This window comes from Theropithecus gelada, chromosome 7a (genome assembly GCF_003255815.1).
Source record: "Theropithecus gelada isolate Dixy chromosome 7a, Tgel_1.0, whole genome shotgun sequence".
NCBI classification, from domain to species: Eukaryota; Metazoa; Chordata; class Mammalia; order Primates; family Cercopithecidae; genus Theropithecus; species Theropithecus gelada.
In genome coordinates this window covers 34,998,619-35,021,981 of record NC_037674.1, presented here as the reverse complement: position 1 = coordinate 35,021,981, position 23,363 = coordinate 34,998,619, and the positions used below count along the sequence as shown (strand labels likewise).

Here is a 23,363-nt window from a genome sequence, read left to right as displayed (position 1 = left end):
AAGGCAATGCCTGAAACTGTCATCTGTTTCGTCATATGCTGTTGCCTGGTTTCTAGTCTCAGATAATGCAGATAGGAATGAAGTGGGAGGGAGTAGGGGGAGGAGGATCTACAAATTCAATGGTCGGATTGAAATTTTAAAGAAAATTTGCTGATTCTGAGTTCAGGGCTCTATCAACTATACCGTGCAAACCTGAAAATTGTAAATACCAACATACCTTGTGAATATCCAGATTTTAAAAATATCTTTCCTATTACCTGGCATGGAATTATGTATGTATGTGGATGGTCTTCTTGTGTTATGCCATTTTTTGAAAAGACAGAATATAGACATGTAAAATATAATTTTCAGATGCTTGTGCTTAAACATCCACGTAACATTTCAGTGAATTTCTAACAATCAAGGAAATAATCATCTCAGCTTTAGGCAAAATGCTAACTTAGATAAAAATGAGTCTTAGGTAGTCAGAAATTAACGATAAGGAAACAACGTCAGGGGAAGTTAGGTAACTTGCCTAAGGTCACAGAGATTGTAGAAAAATAAGAATTAAAATGCTCCTCCTAACCCCAACCAAGTTCGCACGCCTTCCGTTTTAGAATAAGGTTTATGTGTTAAGCCCTTCTACGAAAAAGAATTGCATTTTAACATGGATCAGTGTCATAGCTAATTAAGGAAAGACTAATAATGTAATTTCAGGCATTAGTCATCTTACTGATTCAAATCCCGTTCCCTACCTCAAACTACACACAAGGCATATAGATGGAATGGCATCTCATTCATATGTGTGTGCGTATGTCTTACATTAAAATCATTCATATTAAATGAGTAATCTTCTAAGGAATTAGTATCCCTCTAAAAAAAATAATCTAAGATGTTAGATACTAAGGACCTTTAAAGATGATAATTCATACTAAACTTCACATTTCATTTCTCCCTATTATGTATATACCTGAAATTGGAAAGTTTTCTTCTTTTTCCTAGTAAGTGTAATTTAATGTTTTAGCAATTGTATTAGGAGAAGGTGTTTTTCCTTCTTTATCATAAAGGAACCATATAAATGAGAAATAATGTTACAATTTTAATATGTTCTCAGTTGTACTGCAATTCATTTTTAAAACTAAGTTAGTACATTTTTATCAATTTACAGAATTCCCATGTTTTAAAATACAAACAACCACCTAGATTCTCTCAGGTGAGTAAGTTACTTATAGAATGTAAACTATTTCTGGAAATACACTTGTAGAACATTTACCTGTTGCAACACTGAATTAGATGATGCCACCTTTTTTTATATTTGTGTTAAATAAAATTGCATGTGCCTTACATAGAGCCATATCAGTGCTTTTTGTTAAATATAATAAAATTTCCAATTGATGACCCAACAATTACTTGCATATTTTGAAATGTATTCATTTTCTCTAAACAAATAAGATTGTGCTTTGACTCTAAAGATGCAGAATGAATGATTAATGCTTTGATGAACGACAGTGTTATATCTAATTTTGTGTTAATCTGTATGAGGAGACTGAAATTGACTTAGCTTTAGCTGATCAATTCTCACTTCTACTTCTCCACCCCAAAAAGAATTTAAAAAACATTATCACTGGTAAAATTATCAGTCAATCAAACAAACAAATTGCTTTTTTCTAATTGGAGGCTATTGCTTATTCATGTTTTTCTAAATATAGTTGATCACAGTGTTACTAACATTTCATATCCTGAAGAACAGAAGAAAAAGGGAAATCTACTTCCCTCATCAAGATTAATCTTTATTTTAATTATAAACCAAGCATGTGGATACTGTGTATTAATACTTCTGTAAGACCATTAATTGCTTAAGTGAAGAATGATATCCCTAATGACCCCTACTGTGTGTAGAAGATCTTGTATACTATTCAGTGTAGAGGCTTCAGTTCACATGCATCGCTGTCCATCAGCTACTTTCCAAATGGCAACCATGAGAGTAAGCAAGTGGTTGCTATGATTTTGCCAGTTTATGATTTTATAATATAAAATTTATATCCTCAGATAATTTTAAACTCGTATTTGTAAGTTTTTATGACCGCAGAAATATCCTCACAGAGGACTTGAATATGGACTCTAAGATTTCTTCACACTGGTCGGGCGCGGTGGCTCACACCTGTAATCCCAGCACTTTGGGATGCCGAGGCGGGCAGATCACCTGAGATCAGGAGTTCCAGGCCAGCCTGGCCAATATGGTGAAACCCTGTCTCTACTAAAAATACAAAAATTAGCCTGACACAGTGGCGCACCTATAGTTCCAGCTACTCGGGAGGCTGACGCAGAATTGCTTGAACCTGGGAGGCAGAGGTTGCAGTGAGCTGAGATTCTGCCATTGCACTCCAGCCTGGGTAACAGAGCAAGACTCTGTTTCAAAAAAAAAAAAAAAAAAAAAAGGATTTCTTCACACTATTGGTTTTGATGAGTCATCTAAGCTAACGTCAGCCTTTCCCAACTTTTGTTGGATGAAATGCACACCCCCTCCTCCTCAGCAAATATGACTATGTCGAAATCTGAACTCTCAGTCTCACTTCACTGCAAACTATAACCTAGCTATTTATTTGAATGAGTTGAATTGCTAAAGTTCTGGGCAATAAAATCCTCTGACAACTAAGCCTAGTTTTTCCTTTGAATGGCTATAATCTAATGGTATATGGAAGTATTTCTTTTCGTTTCTTTTTGAGATGGAGTTTCGCTCCTGTTGCCCAGGCTGAAGTGCAATGGTACAATCGTATCTCACCGCAACCTCTGCCTCCCAGGTTCAAGCGATTCTCCTGCCTCAGCATCCCGAGTAGCTGGGATTATTACAGGCATGCACCAGCATGCCCAGCTACTTTTTTTGTATTTTTAGTAGAGACGGGGTTTTTCCATGTTGGTCAGGCTGGTCTCGAACTCTCAACCTCAGGTGATCCACCCACCTCGGCCTCCCAAAGTGCCGGGATTACAGTCGTGAGCCACTGCGCCCAGCCGGATATGGAAATGTTTATTAGAAATATATATTGCTGCTGCTCTCTTTCACACTCTGGGATGTGGAAGCATCACACAATGGTGATGTGTAATTGTGTACAGTTCAATTTGATTTTCTGAAATTGGGAAGCACAGATTCTCTCTGGAACAACTTCTTTGACGGGTTCATTGTAGAAAGGAAACTTGTCACCATGCCAAAGACAAAACTGCTGCTGGGTTTAGTTTTGAATTTTATAAAGTGAACAAGTAAAAAATATATACACATTCATTTCAACTCAAGTTATAAATAATTAAATGAATATATAATTGTATCCAGTTTTTACCCTCAAGCTCAACCAGCAAAGACATCTCCAGTCCATGTAAAAAGGTTACTTCATTTTCTTTTTGAAAATTATGAGCAAGCTGCCAAACATCACTGAATTTATATGCTTGTAAGTGAGAACAACCTGTCTATAAAATCCTACAGTGGAAAGTGAAGCAGCATGTGAGTTTTGTGCAATGTATCTTACACCTTTTAAAATTTGAACTTACACAAGCATTTCCTAAGCATCGTCTTAAATACCTTCCTCATCCTCTCTCATCTTCTAGTCCAAGGTTGGCTTGGGTGCTGGGAAGCAGTTTTAGTGAACATCATTAAGTAGCATATGTGAATGTATCTAGAAACAGAATCTTCATGTAGAAATCCAGTCCTCCAAACATGCTTTATTGACAGAACAATAAAGGAGTCTTCTTTTCTTTTTGAGACAGGGTCTTGGTCTGTCATCCACGCTGGAGTGCAATGGCAGGATCTCGGCTCACTGCAACCTCCGCCTCCTGGATTCAAGCGATTCTCCTGCCTTACCCTCACGAGTAGCTGAGATTATAGGCGTAAGTCACCACACAGAGCTAATTTTTTGTGGGTATTTTTAGTGGAGATGGGGTTTCGCCATCTGGAACAGATTCGTCTCGGACTCCTAACCCCAAGTGATCTGCCGGCCTTGGCCTCCCAAAGTGCTGGGATTACAGACATGAGTCCCCGGCCCAAGGAAGTCTTATTATAGGGAAAATAACCACATATGATTCCAAGACCTTGGTGGGGAACCAGGGCCAGTCTCTCCAGGTGAGCAGGTTGTGCCCTGCACACAACACTCAGCTGAGGGAGCACTCCATTTATCAAGCCACAGGCTCTGGAGCAAGGCTCTACCTGCCCAGGCGGGAGGGCTAGCTTTTGAAAATTTGCACAAAGACGTCTATTGAGCATGATCAGCTCAAGACTCCAAAGAGTTTTATGAGCTCCTTGGGGCAAGGTAGGTGAGCTGAGCCAGAAGGGCTCAGCCCATTCTGAAGGCTTCTCCTATAGCCAGAAGAGATTCCTCGACTAATTTGCAGAAAAGTGTCACATGGGATGGCAGCAGCTGTGTGAGGAATTTTCCGATGCTAATAGATACCTTCATTTTGCCATCTGTAAGGTAGGAATTATGAGAAACATTCAGAGGAAGACTGTGTGAGGAGATGCTTTTAATTATTTACAAAAATTATTTGAAGGAGTACAACATGCCCTGTTAGTACAGAGTAATAGCATACCCCAAATTCCCCGTCTGTTGGGAGATGCTCTGAGGCTGGTTTGATGAAAGGAGGAAGGACTAGCAATGGGAATAGCAAAGCACCAAGAAGCAGAAAAAAAGCTACTCAAGAATCTGTGTGCTGAACAGGACTTAGCACGAGACTCTCACACTTCATGGCAGAGTTGGCCAGATGGAGTAGGGAAACAGGACACAACGTGTATCCCAATACAGAATAAGTACAAACAAAAAACAGAAATCTGGGGAGTCGGGGACCCGAGGAGTAATTAGTAATTCCCAGGCTACAGATGATCCTTCCCTGTGGAAACCATGTGCCAATAGAGAGAGCTTCCCAGAGAAAAGCCACTCCACCACTCACCCTGAACACTGTTATCTTTTTTTTTTTTTTTTTAAGATGGAGTCTTGCTCTGTCACCCAGGCTGGAATGCAATGATGAGATCTCGGCTCACTGCAAGCTCCGCCTCCTGGGTTCACGCCATTCTCCTGCCTCAGCCTCCCGAGTAGCTGGGACTACAGGCACCTGCCACCATGCCCAGCTGATTTTGTTGCTGTATTTTTAGTAGAGACGGGGGTTTCATCTTGTTAGCCAGGATGGTCTCGATCTCTTGACCTCATGATCCGCCCACCTGGGCCTCCCAAAGTGCTGGGATTACAGTGAGCCAACGCGCCTGGCCTATTATCATTCTTTCAAAAAGTTGTCAGAGGACCCGTTCTCATCAGAGTCTGATACATCACCCCGTTAGCATAGGTCAGATGGTGCCTTCTGCCTCCCTCTCTAGCCCTCATGTCCATGCCTGTGACCTTTCTTCACTCCCCACCACTCTTGGCACAGGCTCAGCACCTCTTCAAGTCTATGTTGGCTGAGCACTTTTATTTTGATGTATGAAGTGTGACAAAGTATCATAAATGCTTTTAACACATACTGAAGCATATATTCAAATGAGTGCTGCCTTTCTCAAAGTTCATTGTGTTAGGAGGATTTATCCTAACACTGCTGCCACTGTGCAGGATACCTTTCAATCTCTTCTTTTGGAATGCAATTATAAATTAATAGGTGATTGCTTTTCCACATTGCTCATTATATTGGCTGCAAATAAATCCTTACTATTAAAAAATCCCTTTTTAATCTGGCCTTTGACTACTTCCTTTTTGTTAAGGGCTGTTCACAGCCACCCCCTTCTCCCAGATCTTGTGCTCTGGTCATGCTGAACATTGCAGTTCCTAGAAGCCTCTGTGAATTTGCATATGCCAATTCCCTCTTCCGGAAAGATCACTCTCTTATTACTAAGTTCAAGATCTCTTCATTCAGAAAACCTCTACTGCCTTTATCTCCCACTCTTTAATCTGTTTAGCTCCCTTCAATTTAGCTGCACCTGAAAAGTACCAAAGTCACCTCAATCCACCAAATTGTTTATTGTCTTCATTGCTCCTCTCCCTGACCAGTTGATAAGCTCTTTGAAGGCAGATACTATGTCTTTTTTACCTGCATCCTCAGGGCCCAACAGCATTGATTTGCAATATTGTTCAATAAAGATTTATTGGCCAGGTGTGGTGGCTCCCACCTGTGATCCCAGCATTTTGAGAGGCTGAAGCAGGCAGATCACTCAAAGTCAGGAGTTGGAGACCAGCCTGGCCAACATGGCCAAACCCTGTCTCTACTAAAAAATGAAAATAAAAAAATTAGCCAGGTGTCGTGGCACACGCCTATAGTCCTGCTACTCTGATGGCTGAGGCACAAACCCGGAAGGCGGAGGTCGCAGTGAGCCAAGATCGTGCCACTGCACTCCAGCCCAGACGGCAGAGTGAAACCCTGTCTCAAAACATACATATATATATATAAAGCGGGCATGGCAAAGCATTTTGAGAGGCTGAGGCAGGAGGATTGCTTGAGGCCAGGAGTTGGAGACCAGCCTAAGTAAAATGGCAAGACCCCATTTCTAAATAAATATTTAATAAGTAAATAAAGATGTATCAAATGAATTGATATTTGAAAGAAGTGGGTAACCTAAAATGACAACTTTGAAAGTAAATGTTCATTTGACTGAGTCCTAGGTGAGTTCGAGAATTACTGGATTACTCAATAAATGCTTTTAGGCAAACTGTTTAGTCAGTTTAGAAAGTCAGACTCCCTAGTCATGTCATAAGCATAAACACAAAATTCCAGTTGGATTTAATATTCATTTGTTAAAAAAAAAAAAAAGAAAGAAAAGAAAAAGAAACTATAAGACCACCAGAAGAAAACAACAGTGACGGGCCAGGCATGATGGCTCATGCCTGTAATCCCAGCACTTTGGGAGGGTGAAGCAGGTGGATCATGAGGTCAGGAGTTCAAGACGAGCCTGGCCGAAATAGTGAAACCCTGTCTCTACTAAAAATACAAAAATTAGCTTGAACCTGGGAGGTGGAGGTTGCAGTGAGCCGAGATCACACCACCGCATTCCAGCCTGGGCGACAGAGTGAGACTCCGTCTCAAAAAAAAAAAAAAAAGAAAACAACAGTGACTGTATAATTTTAGTGTGAGGAATGCCTATTTAAACATAACACCAAAGGCAGAAACTACACAAGAAAAGGTTGATCATGGCTCTGAGCTAATGTATCACTTTCCAAGTGTTACCTGCTACGTAGGGCGTAAGGGCTGGAAGCCACGCTTTTTCTTCCACTGAAGTTTTCCCCAATTTTTAAGAGCTTAAATATCTGCCTATTCAAGGAAACAATAAGTAATTGTAAAAATGCCCTAAATCTTGTCCAAAACGCTTGGAAATACAGGGAATATAGTAGGGTTTTTTAATTTGTTTTTTGAGACAGAGTCTTGTTCTGTCATCCAGGCTGGAGTTCAGTTGCACTATCTCGGGTCACTGAAACCTCCGCCTCCCAAGTTCAAGCAATTCCCCTGCCTCAGCCTCCCGAGTAGCTGGGATTACAGATATGTGCCACCACACCCAGCTATTTCGTATTTTTAGTAGAGGTGGGGTTTCACCATGTTGGCCAGGCTGGTCTCCAACTCCTGACCTCAGGTGATCCACCCACCTCAGCCTCCCAAAGTGCTGGGATTACAGGCGTGAGCCACACCTGGCCTACAGTGTATTTTTAACATCATATTTTAGATTAACAATTAGATTTATTGCTTTAGAGACAGTTACCTAAGACACTATGTGGAAGTCAAAGGAAAATATATTGAGCAATATTATTTCAAAATGTTACTAATAAATTGCTTGAAAATAAATTAGTCCTATGTTTCTGACTTTTTGAACACTCTATGAAGTGTTGCCCAGCACCACGGGAGGCTGAGGCAGGAAGATTGCCTGAGGTCAGGAGTTCGAGACCAGCCTGACCAACATGGTGAAACCCCGTCTCTACTAAAAACACAAAAATTAGCCAGGCGTGGTGGTGCACGCCTATAATCCCAGCTACTCGGGACGCTGAGGCAAGAGAATCACTTCAACCTGGGAGGTGGAGATTGCAGTGAGCCGAGATCACACCACTGTACTCCAGCCAGGGCGACAGAGCGAGACTCCGTCTCAAAAACAAAACAAGAAAAAATGGAACGAGGCCGGGCGTGGTAGCTCACACCTGTATTCTCAGCATTTGGGGAGGCCAAGGTGGGCAGGAGTTCACTTGAGGCCAGGAGTTCAAGACAACCGCGGGCAACATGGCAAAAACCTGTCTTTCCAAAAGTACACAACTTAGCAGACATGGTGGCGCATGCCTATAATCCCAGCTACTCAGGAGGCTGAGGCACGAGAATCACTTAAATCAAAAGGTGGAGGCTGCAGTGAGCTGAGACCATGCCACTGCACTCCAGCCTGGGCAACAGAGTGAGACCCTGTCTCAAAAAAAAAAAAAAAAAAAGGAACAACCTAAAAGGTCAATAAAGGACTGTTTAACAAATAAATTATCCATAATGAAAATAATAGCATTGGAATGTATTTATTGACTTGAAAAAGAGTTCATAATATATTTTATTTGTTTTTATAATATAGATTCCCATATCTTTCCATAGACTGTAGAGGGTGAAGCCTCAGAATCTGCATTTTTATTTATTTTTGAGACAGTCTCACTCTGTTGCCCAGGCTAGAGTGCAGTGGTGTGATTTTGGCTCACTGCAACCTCCGCCTCCTGAGTTCACATGATTCTCCTGCCTCAGTACCCCCAAGCAGCTGGGATTACAGGTGCCCACCACCACACCTAGCTAATATTTGTATTTTTAGTAGAGACGTGGTTTCTCCATGTTGGCCGGGCTGGTCCCGAACTCCTGACCTCAGGTGATCCACCCACCTCAGTCTCCCAAAGTGCTGGGATTACAGGTGTGAGCCACTGCATCCAGCTCATAATATAGTTTAAATGAAAATAAGAAAATGGAGATTATAAACCACTAAGTATATTTTCTGATTTTTATAAAGACTTATATGTGCAATTTATACATAAAATATATATGTATGTGGATATATATAATCTGAAAGGCTATACAGAAATATGTTAATAATAGTTATCTTTTTGGCTTACCTGTAGTTTGTAATGTTTCAACAATAAGCATGGATAATTAACGAGATAGGGATAAAAAGATAAATAATAGGATGGCTTACTCAAAACCAAAGCAAACACTGATCAAGCTTATTAAATGATAAAGTTATTAAAATGAAGAAGGAACTAAAGATCTAAATCACATAACTGCATATGATTTCCAATGATTTTCTGCCACCCTGTGGGGAATTCTGCACATTGCAGAACTGAAGAAGCAAAATATGAAACTATAGAAAATTCTGTAACTCAAGATGAAATTTCTTGGCCCAATAAGTTGTTTAGCTAAAGCTCTGTTGATCAGTTTTGCTTTCTCTACCAGCTATTTAGTGAAATTGCTAGAATAGGATAAAATAATACCTAATACTTAAATGTGATTACAATATGACAACCATGGTCCTAATACACACGACTTCATCTCACAAAAACCCTATATGGTAGGTACTGTTTTCTTCCCATTTTATCAAAGAGACAGAGTCTAATCTACCAATGGCGGGCAAATGTTGCCAAAGCAATGTGAAATCCAGGCAGAGTGCTGCATTTTTAGTCAATGATTTAAATTTTTGAGCTTTTCTGTTTCCTTCAGGCCTGATCGTTCCCTAATGGAATCACCCAAACACTTGACTGCTGAGGCTTTCTATGGATTTATCAGATGAAACTTTGGAAAGGGATTTTTTTTTTTTGTTTTTTTTTTTAAAGACAGGGTCTCGCTCTGTCACCCAGGCTGGAGTGCAGTGGCGTGATCTTGGCTCACTACATCTGCTGCCTGCCAGGCTCAAGCGATTCTCCCACCCCGGCCTCCCAAGTAGCTGGGACCACAGGTGCATGCCACCAAGTCTACTTAGTTTTTCTTTTCTTTTCTTTCTCTCTCTCTCTTTCCTTTCTTTCTCTCTCCCTTTCCTTTCTCTCTCTCTCTTTTTTTTTTTTTTTTTTAAAGAGATGGGGTCTTGCCATGTTGCCCTGAGGTCTAGCCATCTACCCGACTCGGCCTCTCAAAGTGCTGGGATACTCGGCTTCTCAAAGTGCAGGGATTAGAGGCACGCCCAGCTGAGAGAGACTATGATGTTCTCCAAACAAATCTCATTTGGTTGAAACTGTACAGCTGAGTATAGTCTAATTTGAGTAGTTTACCTTGAGTACTCTAACCGTGGTCTATAGACCTGGCTCTTTTGAGAACTGTTTGTAAATGGTCTGCAGAGAGACAGTAGAAACCTCTATGGCAATTTTGCAGGTAATTTTATGGCTGTTAACTCTAACGATAAAAAGTTTTGACTTAGACTTTGTATGCCTTTTCATTTTTCTGTTTTATCAACTTGTGGTCAACAACTACTCGAAAATTTTTACAAAATAAACGGACCGTTCCCCCAGTGAAGAGAAGCACTGCTATGAAGCTGTTCACACGCAAATATTACCAAACTCCAAGGTCACTTTTGAGGCCTAGCTCCCCAAAATGAGGCCTCGGATATTTTTCCTCCCTTTATTTCTTTTCTCTTTTCATTTTTTTCCCCCTTTTTCCTTTATTTGAGACGGAGTTTTTGCTCTGTTGCCCAAGCTGGAGTGCAATGGCACGATATCGGCTCACTGCAAACTCCGCCTCCGTCTCTTGAGTAGTTGGGATTACAGATGCGCGCCACCACGCCCAGCTAGTTTTTGTACGTTTGGTAGAGACGAGGGATCACCAAGTAGGCCAGGCTGGTCTCGAACTCTTGACCTCCGGTAATCCACCCGCCTCGCCCTCCCGAAGTGCTGAGATTACAGGCATAAGCCACCGCGCCCGGCCTCCTCCCCTTATTTCATCCACTTTACAATTCACATTATTATTGAACGTTGATAATTGCACCTATCGTAATGATACTGATAATTGCACCTGTTGTAATAATATTGATATTTATAATTGCACCTATTGCATTACAATATTATTATTGATATCCATAATTTCACCTACTGTAATGATCAATAAAGACAGGCAGAAAGAAAACAAAAATAACTGAGACTACTGGACAGCGTCCCTGCGGACAGCAAAGACTGAAGAAACGCCTTGAGGCGCAGTAACGCCACCAATAAGGAGTCGCCGCGACGGTTCCGCCCAGAGGCAAGGAAGGCCCACCCCTCGCGCGCAGGCGCGAGCGCTAGCTCCTGACGTCGGAGCGGGTGGGGATATGCCGTGTGGGTTTCAAGAAGACGCCACGCCTCCGCCGCCGCCACCACGCCTCCGGCTGCCGCGCCCGGAGGAGGCCGGGATGTTATCACTTCCGCCGGGGCCTCTCACTGCGTCCGGGTCAGCTGTTGCCGCCGCCGCCGTGCCGCTGCGGCCGAGGGATTGGGCTGGGGTCTCCACCGCCGAGCGAGGGGAGCGGGCTCCGCTCGGCGCTGCTTTTTGCGACCTGGCCGTCAGCCCCACGTCGCCGGCCTGGAGGGGCGAAGAGGACGAGGGGGCCAAGGCTTCCTCCGGGGTGAGTGCGGCCTGGGAGGACTTGGCACCGTGGCTCCGTAGCTGGACTGGGAACCGGCGTAGGGGCGCAAGTCTGTCGGGCGCGTGCCCACGACGTCCGCGGAGAGGAAACCCAGAGAGTTATCCTTGGTAGGGGGGAGCCATAGAACCTGCTCGGAAGGCGCTTCCTGGATCTCCGCCCAGTTTAGGTCCCCGCCCTTGGCTCGGGTCCTGTTTGTATTTGGCAGTTTGGCCCCCCACCCCACCCCTTTTCCGTTTCTGGTAGTTGTGCTCGGGATGGAACCTTGCCCCTCCTCCACTCCTTTTTTACCCTGGTGTGGGTGAAGTGGCGGGGCTACGATGGTTCAGTATTTATGACCAGCGTCCGTCCTGGTGCAGAACAAAGAAACTTGGACCTCTGGTATGCCTCGTAACCTCGGGGAATAGACACGGAAGCAGCATAAGTAATCAGGGCTTTAATAGATCTTCCCGAGTACGCTCAACCAAATACAGAGTGTGTACGTCAAAAGCCGAGTCCCCGCGTGAATCTAGACACTACCTTTTCTGTTTAAATACCTGGCAAAATGGTTTGGATTTCTGGATGCATCTCATGTCTCTGGAGTTACTTGTCTGTGTGTCCTGTGAGCTCTTTGAGGGCACAGCTTTTGCGGTGTTCGTCAAGATAGTCACAGTGCCTCCTATTTATTTAGTTGAATAAACTATGTGATTGCTTTTTAGTGTTGCTTTTTTCATTCGCACCTTCTCTTGATTAGGATCTCTATTTCACCGAATACTTGATTTCTTATTTTCAATTAAATGTAGTTTTTCTAACAGTTTATAGGAATCTCTGCAATTGTAGAAACAAATTCCGTAATTTGTAAATCGCTGTTTCCTCAAAATTACAACTGATGTTACTCAGTTAAGTTACCCCTGCAGACTAGTTTTTCATCATTTTGCACATATTCTTAGTTCTTGTTGTTTTATGTTTTCTCTAAACTCTATTCCTAGTCTTCGTAATCTCTAGTGCAGCCCAACACTGTTGGGCTTAGACAGGAAGTACGACAGATCCACTTCTGCAAACGGAACTTGAACTAGATTATCGTAAGTCAGTGCTATTATGGCCTTCAGGCACTACAAGACCTTTGAAGCTAAGTGCAACCAAATCAGGCATGACAGGCTTATTCTGTATACAGTTGCCAGTGCACTGCTGACGGTGTGCTATATTAGAAACAGTTCTGGACTAGATATGGAGACCAGGATGTCGTGTCATTGCCTTATATATAAGATACAATGATGATAACACAAGTGTCATGCATCCCAAAGTTGCTGGTTGGAATATGAGATGATGGACGTGAAAGTGGTTAGTACATGTGGAAAGCACTCTGGAAAAGTTCTGTTTATTCTGTCTGGAGTAATGCTGGTAGAAGGAGCAATAGGGAGAAAGGCGTCAGAGAAAGTATATGTAACCAGATCTAGTAAGTTACAGGGCTGATAGTAGATGAAAGATGTCTTGTTACTTTGGGTGGCCAAGGTGGGCGGATCACCTGAGGTCAAGAGCAAAAAATGATAAAGCAATGAGATGAGACAAGCCTGGCCAATGTGATGAAACGCCGTCTCTACTAAAAATACAAAAATTAGCCAGGCATGGTCGCATATGCCTGCAATCCCAGCTACTCGGGAGACAGAAGTACAGGAATCGCTTGAACTCAGGAGACGGAGGCTGCAGTGAGCCGAGATTGCAGCACTGCACTCCAGCCTGGGCGACAGAGTGTGACTTCGTCTCAAAAAAAAAAAGATGTCGTGTTATGTTTACATCTTATAAAGCAGAATACTAGTATAATGTGACAGTAATATTCCACAATTATAGTTTTTTATTGCAACTGATATTTCTAACTACAACAAACTGAGACATCAGTTAGTAGACTTTATCTTTTTAAAGGTTTCAGTATGTTTTCAGTATGTTCTGCATAGTGATAATAAATGATAATAAATGTAACTTTTGTAGGTGGCACAATCATCTTTTGCCATATTTTCACAATTTTGAGAGAAGTCAGCACCATTCTAGTTTTTCCTCTAAATTTTGTGTTAACGTTTATTTTATTTTATTTAGTTTTTTTTGAGATGCGCTCTTGCTGTGTCGCCCAGGCTGGAATGCAATGGCACGATCCCTGCTCACTGCAACCTTTGCCTCCCAGGTTCAAGCGATTCTCCTGCCTCAGCCTCCCTGATCACTGGGATTACAGGCCAGTGCCACCACTCCCGGCTAATTTTTGTATTTTTAGTAGAGATGGGGTTTCACCATGTTGGCCAGGCTGGTCTTGAACTCCTGACGTCAGGTGATCCGTCCGCCTCAGGCTCCCAAAGTGTTGGGATTACAGGTGTGGGCCACCACGCCCGACTTGTGTTAACATTTCTGATAGAGCATCTCATTTCATTGTTTAAAAACTATACACCCTCAAGGGAGCAATGAGAAGCACAGATCCAGGATTTTTTCAAGGATGTTTGGTGATCTAAACGTACAGGCTGTTCATTAAAAAGTGAACATGAGTGTTTAGGATGAAACCTTTTTGTTTAAATGGGGAAGTGAAAGGCTTGCCTGGGCATTTCCATATGCCTACTGTAATTGATTTCAGCATAAACGGTTGTTACTGGCACCTATTGCAGCAGCAGTGTTAAAGTATGTATAGTAAAATCACCACGTATAATTGTGTTATAATTAAACAGTTCTAATGTGATCTTAAAAAAAAAATTGTAGAGACAGATCTCACTATGTGGCCCAGCTAGGCTTGAACTTCTGGGCTTAAACCATCTTCCCACCTTGTCCTCCCAAGGTGTTAGGATTACAGGAGTGAGCCACTGAGCCTGGCCTAAATGTGATCTTAATATTTAATTTTTGCTTATGTTGCTAAACTGCCTGGGAAAAGCTTCTTCATCTTGATTGGATTTATCAGTACTCCTCCCCGTTGAAGCGATATCAGAAGGAATCAATTGTCTCTTTGATTTTTAACCTAAGATAAACAACTGCTTTGAATTTATCTTTATGACTGCAACAGGTGAGTGGCATAAGTAAGGATATACCACCACTACCAAGAGTCAGTCTACTGAGAAATCAAGTTATTCCTGTGCCAACAGGTTATTTTAACAAATATAATCTTAAAGTGCTATTTCCCATTCTAATTTACTAAAAAAAATATGAACAAGAAATGGGAAGCAACACAGTTAACGTGTGAGTCAGCAGTATCCTGATTTGCTTCAAAGTGGTTGTGGTTATATTAACTCCTTTCTTGTTTGTTTCCTGTTCTTAACAGCTGCTTGATGATAAAGTGCTTCCAAGAAACAGTAGTCCCTCAATTGTTTAAATTGTTTTGATCTACCTAGTGTACTTTTCCCCTAAAATTCATGATGAAATGGTAGAGTAAATCTATCTATATCTCTTTCCCCATGTTCAGTTTAGATAATTGATTATCCTCAAACTAAATATCCATGTCTATCTGCTGAGGTATTAACACATGATTCAATATGATACTAAGGTAAAAATGGAATAAATAGGCTGAGATAGCTGAAAAACTTGGGCTGTCTTTCAAGGAGCTATTTGATTTTTGTTGTTGCTGTTGTTTGTTTGGTTTTTTGAGACAAGAGTCTTCCTTTGTCGCCCAGACTGGAGTGCAGTGGTGCAATCTCAGCTCACTGCAACCTCTGCCTCCAGGGTTCAAGCGATTCTCCTGCCTCAGACTCCCTGGTAGCTAGGATTACAGTCATTGCGCCACCATGCCTGGCTGAATTTTTGTATTTTTACTTTTTACTTTTTCAAGCAAATAAGTTGGTGTTGAAAAGTCAGCATCTACCACTTTTTTTTCTGTGCTAACAAGTGTATCATCAAACATTGAAACCTTTTGGGAATGTTTGAAACCTTCTCTTGAGTATAAGTAAAAATTCAAACTGGGCAGAGAGGCTTCCAGTCTTGGCAGAGATACAAATTTAGTTTACCTTGTGAAATCTAACACTTTAGGACATTTCCATTGTAATTTTGTTGTTAAAGAACATAAGGCTTTTTTCTATATGACTTTTTGCATCTTTTGAATGTTGACATAGCAGGCAAGACAGCTATAGAACATGACTGCATTTTCCTTTTAGAAGACTGGTTGATGTGAATGACTGGCATAATTGATTTTATTTAATAAATATCTTTTAAAGTCATAGTATAGTTTTAAAAATTAAATGGTGTAGAAGGACTTACTATGAAAAGCGTTGGTCATTTTCTCCATTTCACCCTCTTTCGTCTTCTGCTGATTTTGCTCTGTCACCCAGGCTGGAGTTGCAATGGTGTGACCTCAGCTCGCTGCAACCTCCACCTCCCAGGTTCAAGCGATTCTCCTGCCTCAGCCTCCCAAGTAGCTGGGATTACAGGCGCCTGCCACCACACCCGGCTAATGTTTTTGTATTTTTAGTAGAGATGGGGTTTCACCATGTTGGCCAGGCTGGTTTTAAACTCCTGACCTCAAGTGATCCGCCCACCTTGGCCTCCCAAAGTGCTAGGATTACAGGCATGAGCCACTGCTCCCAGCCTGGTGTCAACCACTTTTAACTTTATTTTTAGTACTGTTAGTGATGCTCTGTATCTCTTAAATATGTTACTGCAAAAAAAAAAAAAGAAAAGATGTTACTGCTATTTATTAAATAATTTTAGACGTCTATTGACTTGAATGTAAATGAACTAAATACTCATGTATACCTCTTTCCTTCTATAGTTTTCACTGTTTTGTTGCGTTGTTAATCGGTTGATCTTTCCCTTACCTAAACTTCTGTTTCTTACTCCAGCACCAGAGGTAATATCTCTGGATTCTCACTTTTGAAATGAGGATATTGGCACTCACATGATTCCTTGGAAAAGCTAAGACTAAAGTTCATGGCGTATGTTAAAATATGTAGTTGCATAAAAAGACATTCACCAAGTTCAGTGTTTGAAAACATATGCCAAGCTATATGAGAAGGACATAGTATAGATAAGAAACAAATCAAAAGACAGCATAGTTCATTTACAGGACAAGTTACTGAATAGACTTCTTTAAGTGGCTCGGGAATTGTAGCATCAAATTGTTGAGAAGAAAATGTAAAAGCACACTAGTTGACTCTGCTGAATCATGAGTTTAGATATTATTTATATACTATTGTTTAGAAACAACCTCCATCCAAGGGACAGAAAATTTAATTATGAATCTGTAATAATGAACATTTTTATTTCTTACCCCACTTCAAATTTTTAATATAATCCATAGTATGAAATATATTTTAAATCATAACCTGAGATACTATACATGCAACTGAAAACAAGTATTTTCACCGAACAGTATCCTTACTATAAACAGTACTTAACTTTACCAGAATATGTTTGGTCCGAATATTCTCTTTTCTTAAAAAAAAAAAAAAAAAAAAAAAAAATTGCAACCCCGTAAATGAATTCATGACCAGACCACTGTACTAAACATCATGTATGAACTAATATGTAAGATTATTGCGCCTTTTCGGTGGATAAAAAGTAAAGTAGAAATTAAGTTAAACACTTTTCTTTCTTCATAGGACATTGGCTCTCTGGATTATCAAGAATTTGTAGTTGACATTGAATCCAGGCTGAGGATGGAAGGTGTGGAACTTAAAGAAGAATGGCAAGATGAAGATTTTCCAATGTGAGCAATGCTTTTAAATGAAAACAATTTTAGAGTAAAACTGCAGAATTTCTTTATTGAGATTTTTTTTTTTTACTTTTATGTTTTGAGAAGGAGTCTTGCTGTGTCACCCAGGCTGGAGTGCAGTGGCACGATCTCAGCTCACTGCAACCTCCGCCTCCTGGATTCAAGCAATTTCTTCTGCCTCAGCCTCCTGAGTAGCTGGGACTACAGGTGCGTGCCACCACACCCGGCTAATTTTTGTATTTTTAGTGGAGACGGGGTTTCACCATATTGGCCAGGCTGGTCTCAAGCCTCTGACCTCGTGATCTGCCTGCCTTGGCCTCCCAAAGTGCTGGGATTACAGGTGTGAGCCATCGCACCTGGACGAGATGTCACTTTTTAAATGGAATATTTGGCTTCTTGAAGAAACTCAGTAATACAAGGTGATCATTTGATACTAGGAAGTAAAAGTTTCTTTTAAACAGTTAGATTGACTCTCTTGTATCTTCCTTTCCAACCAAATATATATATAATCTTGTGTAATCTTTCATTTTTGTTTTGGTCGTTTAAGTTTCCAAATTTTTGCTTTTATAATAAAGTGTTTTAATGTGTGTGTGTTTTTTTTTTTTTCCTTTAAGCAAAGTCTGAGGGATTCCTCAGAGAAGGAGGTCTTTAGTTGTCTTTTAAAATTTTCTTTAATTTTGTGGCCAGGTGCGGTGGCTCACACATGTAACCCCAGCACTCTGGGAGGCCGAGGTGGGCAGATCGCTTGAGGCCAGGAGTTTGAGACCAACGTGGCCAACATGGTGAAACCCCGTCTCTACTAAAAATGCAAAAAATTAGCCAGGCTTGGTGGCGCGTGCCTGTAGTCCCAGCTGCTTAGGAGGCAGAGGCACAAGAATTGCCTGAACCCGGGAGGCAGAGGTTGCAGTGAGCTGAGGTCGCACCACTGCACTCCAGCTTGGGTAACAGAGCAAGGCTCTGTCTCAAAAAAAAAAAATAATTTTGTGGATCCCCCCCGGCCCCCTCCCCCCAAAAAAACCTTACTAAGTAAATTATTAAGGGTTTTCTAGCTCATCTGGCCAGCCACCTTCACATGTTTGCATTTGTATTTACAATTATATTGGCACCAGGTAGGCTGATGAAAAAGAACAAACGCAGACCTTATATTTAAATAGTGCTTCCATGCCATAGTGGGCAGAAGACATCCTAGTGCATAATCAGGTGCCTTAGCAGTTGGATAGCTTAGCAGTTGGACAGCTGATAGGAGACCTGAGACACTGTTGCATATGGTGGTGATAATAAATATAAGAATGCCGATCTCAGAAGAATTGAACCATCGTCACTGTAGTCTTATTGTGAGTAAAAATTGAGCTTCATACATTGCATCATACATCACATTATACTTGTGCATTTCAGTCATATTTATTTAAAATTGTTACATGTTTTATAATAGCTGTGCATAAGGAATTTATATCTACTTTTATGTGTTACTTATATGTAATAAGTGTATAAGTCAGCTCTGATAGTCAGAATTTTTACTTCGGAAGTGTAGCCAGGCATAGCAGCTAACTCCTACAATACTAGTGTTTTGGGAGGCCAAGGCAGAAGGATTGCTTGAGACCATCCTGGGCAACATAGCAATATCTGGTCTTTACAAAAAAAAACTTTAAAAATTAGCTGGGCGTGTTGATGTGCCACTGTAGTCCTAGCTAGTCAGAAGACTGAGACTTTATCTTACACACTGCTAGGCTGGGCACAGTGGCTCATGCCTGTAATCCTAACACTTAGGGAGGTCAAGGCAGGAGAATCGTTTGAGCCCAAAAGTTCGAAGCCAGCCTGGGCAACATAGCAAGACCCTGTCTCTACTAAAAATTAGCCAAGCGTGGTGACATGCACCTGTAGTCCCAGATACTCGGGAGGATCTCTTGAGCCCAGGAGTTAAGGCTGCAGTAAGCCATGATTGTGCCATTGTGCTCCAGCCTAGGTGACAGAGCAAGACACTGTCTCAAAAACGACAACAACACTGCTTTATTCCATTTTCCAAATACTTATTTCTATAAGCTGTATGTTTAATAGATTGAAATTCAAAAAAAATTCTTTCTTAATTTCTGGATTAAAAAGTATACCTGTGTCTTCTAGACCTTTACCAGAAGATGATAGTATTGAAGCAGATATATTAGCTATAACTGGACCAGAGGACCAGCCTGGTAAGAGCTTGACACTTATTTTCAATTAAATTATGGACTTTGTGTTATTTTTTAAAACACGTTTCTTTGTCCAAAAAAAAAAAAACTTGAGTTTTTATTCCATCATAGAAGTCAAAGTATAAGTTGAACATTGAGGAAAGCATTTTTAGAATGCTTTAAAAAATTCGAAAAACATATGCTTGGTTTTTGGAAAGTTTTACAGTAAAGAGGTGGAGGAGATCATTTTTAGTGATAAGAGGTATCTATAAGGTCTGCCTCTATTTAAAAGACATTGATACTTTATTGATCTCTTGCCAACGATGTAGAAACAACAATGATCAGAATAAGAATTTTGTGAACAGGTGCTTTGAAGTTACGTTTAATTAATATTATTTTTCCCAAGAATGAAGTAGTTAAAATTTTTCTTATTCAACTTTAGCATCTAAGCATTCCTTGTTACGTATCTTTTTCTTTATTTTCCAATTCCAGGCTCACTAGAAGTTAATGGAAATAAAGTGAGAAAGAAACTAATGGCTCCAGACATTAGCCTGACACTGGATCCTAGTGATGGCTCTGTATTGTCAGATGATTTGGATGAAAGTGGGGAGATTGACTTAGATGGCTTAGACACACCATCAGAGAATAGTAATGAGTTTGAGTGGGAAGGTAAATGTTTCACTGTTTTTAATCTGATCTTTTTTAATGTATTAAGGGATTTTGTTTGAAATATGTCATTCTTTCTAAAGTTGATATATTTGTTACTAAGATACAAAATTCTGCTAACACTTGAATATTCTCAAGGACTTCAGAACTCTGTATATGGTAGATTACACCAGTGGCCTTTTTCACTTCTTATTTGCCCAGCGCTGTCATGTTTTTTCATAGTTGTTTCAAAAATATTTCTTGATAATTATGGCATGCTCTCTTTTAGTCAATCAAGAAACTTTGGAAGAGACATATATTGAACAGTTTGTGGGAAGGGAGTTCTGAAAGGAGGCGTTTGCCTTTGGCTTTTTAAGTAGGCTCGCCTGACATTACTCTACTTTGTGAAATGACCAACTTAAATTAATGTATACTTTTAGCCCCCAAACCTAGTATTCCTTATTATTTGTAATTCAAAGGAATTGTGCTGTGTTTTACTTTGCATGGTTTCTTTAATTAGAAAATTGTTTACAGTATCTTATATATAGTTGTTATAATTTTTATATATGTTTTTTCATCTTGAAAATGATTTTTTTTTCAAAGTAATGTTTAGCATTCAGTATTTTACTGTAATAAAGTGTGATGTGCTATAATTTTGGTTTCTTTTTTCTTCCCTGTTTTACTGGTTCAATAAACAGTCCAGTAATAAGCAATACTTTATAAAGTTACTGAAATAGTTTTGTGCCTATGTGTTTTGTCTCTTCTTTCTTTAATGCTGCTGTAGTCATTTCCTGGAAGGATATTTTCCGTTAACAGCTTTGTCTTGGAAACAACTAACATACAGTAGGTTTCCCCTTCCCCCCATCTTTTGGTAAGGACTATAATACTGAAATTTTGAAATTTATTACTACATTAAAAATCAGCTAAACTGCAATCTCAAAACATAAATTACACTTAATCATTGGTGCTTATGCTTTGGCTAATGCTAATTTAAATAGACTTCTGCATGTATACTTCAAAATATTATACATACATTTCTGCTTTATAAAACTGATCAAATGAGAAGTGATCACTGAATAGTTAACCACTTCCTATCTGGTATTACAGTTAATTTATGTGCTCAACAACAACAAAATTGGCTCCCAGATAACTACTTGAAGTAACCTATAGTCATAACTGCCAGGGAGAATATTGTCACAAGTTGAATCTGGAAAGGCATTGTAAGGCCCATGTACTAAGATTTTGAGGACTCTATGAATTATGTTTTCTGAACTTGTGGATATACATTGCACTATGATTAGGTGGTTTTTGCTAAATTGGGCAATAAAAAAAGTTAACCATGATTTCCAAAGACATAAAATGGCCTCATGTTAAGAATAAGCCTTTTCCTGCATTATGGAAGAGATAATTTAAAATTGCACAGATGGTATAATGAAAATTCTCTGTAAAATCTAGATAGTAAAGTGGTTAACGTATAATTTGATTTTTGTTGTATAACAATTGGTGATTGAAAAACTTTTTATTTTGACAGATGATCTTCCAAAACCCAAGACTACTGAAGTAATTAGGAAAGGCTCAATTGCTGAATACACAGCAGCAGAGGAAAAAGAAGATGGACGACGCTGGCGTATGTTCAGGATTGGAGAACAGGACCACAGAGTTGATATGAAGGCAATTGAACCCTATAAAAAAGTTATCAGCCATGGGGGTAAGAGTTACTCAACATTTTTCAGATTGTTTAATGTGGTATCAGAATTCTAAATACTTTTAGAAACTCTGCCTAGAGATATTATGTAATTTTGAAAGAATAATAAGCATTTATCATATCATTTTAGAAACATGATAGATTTGAAGTAAAAGAAGAAAAGTACCATTTTTTTTTCTTTTTGCTTTTGAGATGGAGTCTCGCTCTGTGGACCAGGCTGGAGTGCAATGGCGTGATCTTGGCTCACTGCAAGCTCCGCCTCCTGGGTTCACACCATTCTCCTGCCTCAGCCTCCCGCGTAGCTGGGACTACAGGTGCCCACCACCAAGCCCAGCTAATTTTTTTGTGGTTTTAGTAGAGGCGAGTTTTCACCGTGTTAGCCAGGCTGGTCTTGATCTCCTGACTTTGTGATCCGCCCGCCTCAGCCTCCCAAAGTGCTGGGATTACAGGCGTGAGCCACTGCGCCCAGCCAAAAGTACCATTTAAAAATGATTATATACCTACAGTAAGTTGAAAAAGTACAAAAGAATTTGTAGTGAAAACTGTCAGGTTGGGCATGGTGGCTCAGGTCTGTAATCCCAGCAATTTGGGAGGCTGAGGCAGGAGGATTACTTGAGCCCCGGGGTTTAAGAGCAGCCTGGGCAACATAGACCTTGTCTCCACCAAAAAAAAAAAAAAAAAAAGCCAGGAATGGTGGTGTACGCCTGTAGTCTCAGCTACTTAGGAGGGTGGGGTGGGAGGAGAGAGAGCTCGAGCTTGGGAAGTTGAGGCTTCAGTGAGCCGTGATCATGCCACTGCACTCCAGTTTTTTGTTTTGTTTTGTTTTTTGTTTTTTGACCCTGTCTCAAAATTTTAAAAAGAAATTTTTTTTTAGCTGTCTCTAGGCTACCGAAAACTGGGACTGTACTTTCTCCATAATTTATAAACAGTGAAATGCCCTGATCTTAAGTGTACAATTCAATGAGTTTTGACAAATGCCCATTTAACTGTATATTCCCATATATATAACCCACACCCCTAAACATACAGAACATTTTCATTGTCCCAGAATAATTCTTTAATACCCCTGCCCAATGAATACTCACCTCGGTAGCCACTGTCATATCTACCGCCTGATTAGTTTTACCTGTTCTAGAATTTCATATATAGTAACTGAAATCATCCTGTGCACTCTTTTGTTTACTTTTCAGTATGAAGTTTTTGAGGTTCATCCATGTTGTTGATGTATCCACAGTACATTCCTTCTTATTGGGGAGTAGTTTTCCATTGCATGGATAAACCATAATTTGCTTATCCATTCTTTTTTTTTGATGTGCATGTGAGTTGTTTCCAGCTTGGGCTATTATAAACAAAACCGCTTTGGGCATTCTTTTAGAAGTCATTTATGGATATAAGTAAAACTTGGACTTTTTTTTTGTTTTTGAGATGGACTCTTGCTCATCACCCAGGCTGGAGCTCGCTGCAACTTCTGCCTCCCTGGTTCAAGGGATTCTCCTGCTTCAGCCTCCCGAGTAGCTGGGATTACAGGCGTATGCTACCACACGAGCTAATTTTTTATATTTTTAGTAGAGAAAGTGTTTCACCGTATTAGCCAGTATGGCCTTGATCACCTGACCTCATGATTTGCCCACCTCAGCCTCCCAAAGTGCTGGGATTACAGGC

General features: G+C 40.4%; 1 protein-coding gene across 2 annotated transcripts in view; it reads left to right on the top strand.

Annotated features, from left to right (window-relative positions):
- Nucleotides 1–10,565: 10,565 nt before the first annotated feature.
- BNIP2 (BCL2 interacting protein 2) overlaps nt 10,566–23,363 on the top strand; it is a 28,227-nt gene continuing 15,429 nt past the window's right edge. For both annotated transcript variants that reach the window (XM_025389947.1, XM_025389948.1), the window contains exons 1-5: nt 10,566–11,521; nt 17,077–17,183; nt 19,308–19,375; nt 19,844–20,020; nt 21,528–21,704. In XM_025389947.1, the coding sequence (XP_025245732.1) occupies nt 11,228–11,521; nt 17,077–17,183; nt 19,308–19,375; nt 19,844–20,020; nt 21,528–21,704 (823 nt within the window). In that variant the 5' untranslated portion in view covers nt 10,566–11,227. The remainder of the gene's footprint in view (nt 11,522–17,076; nt 17,184–19,307; nt 19,376–19,843; nt 20,021–21,527; nt 21,705–23,363) is intronic.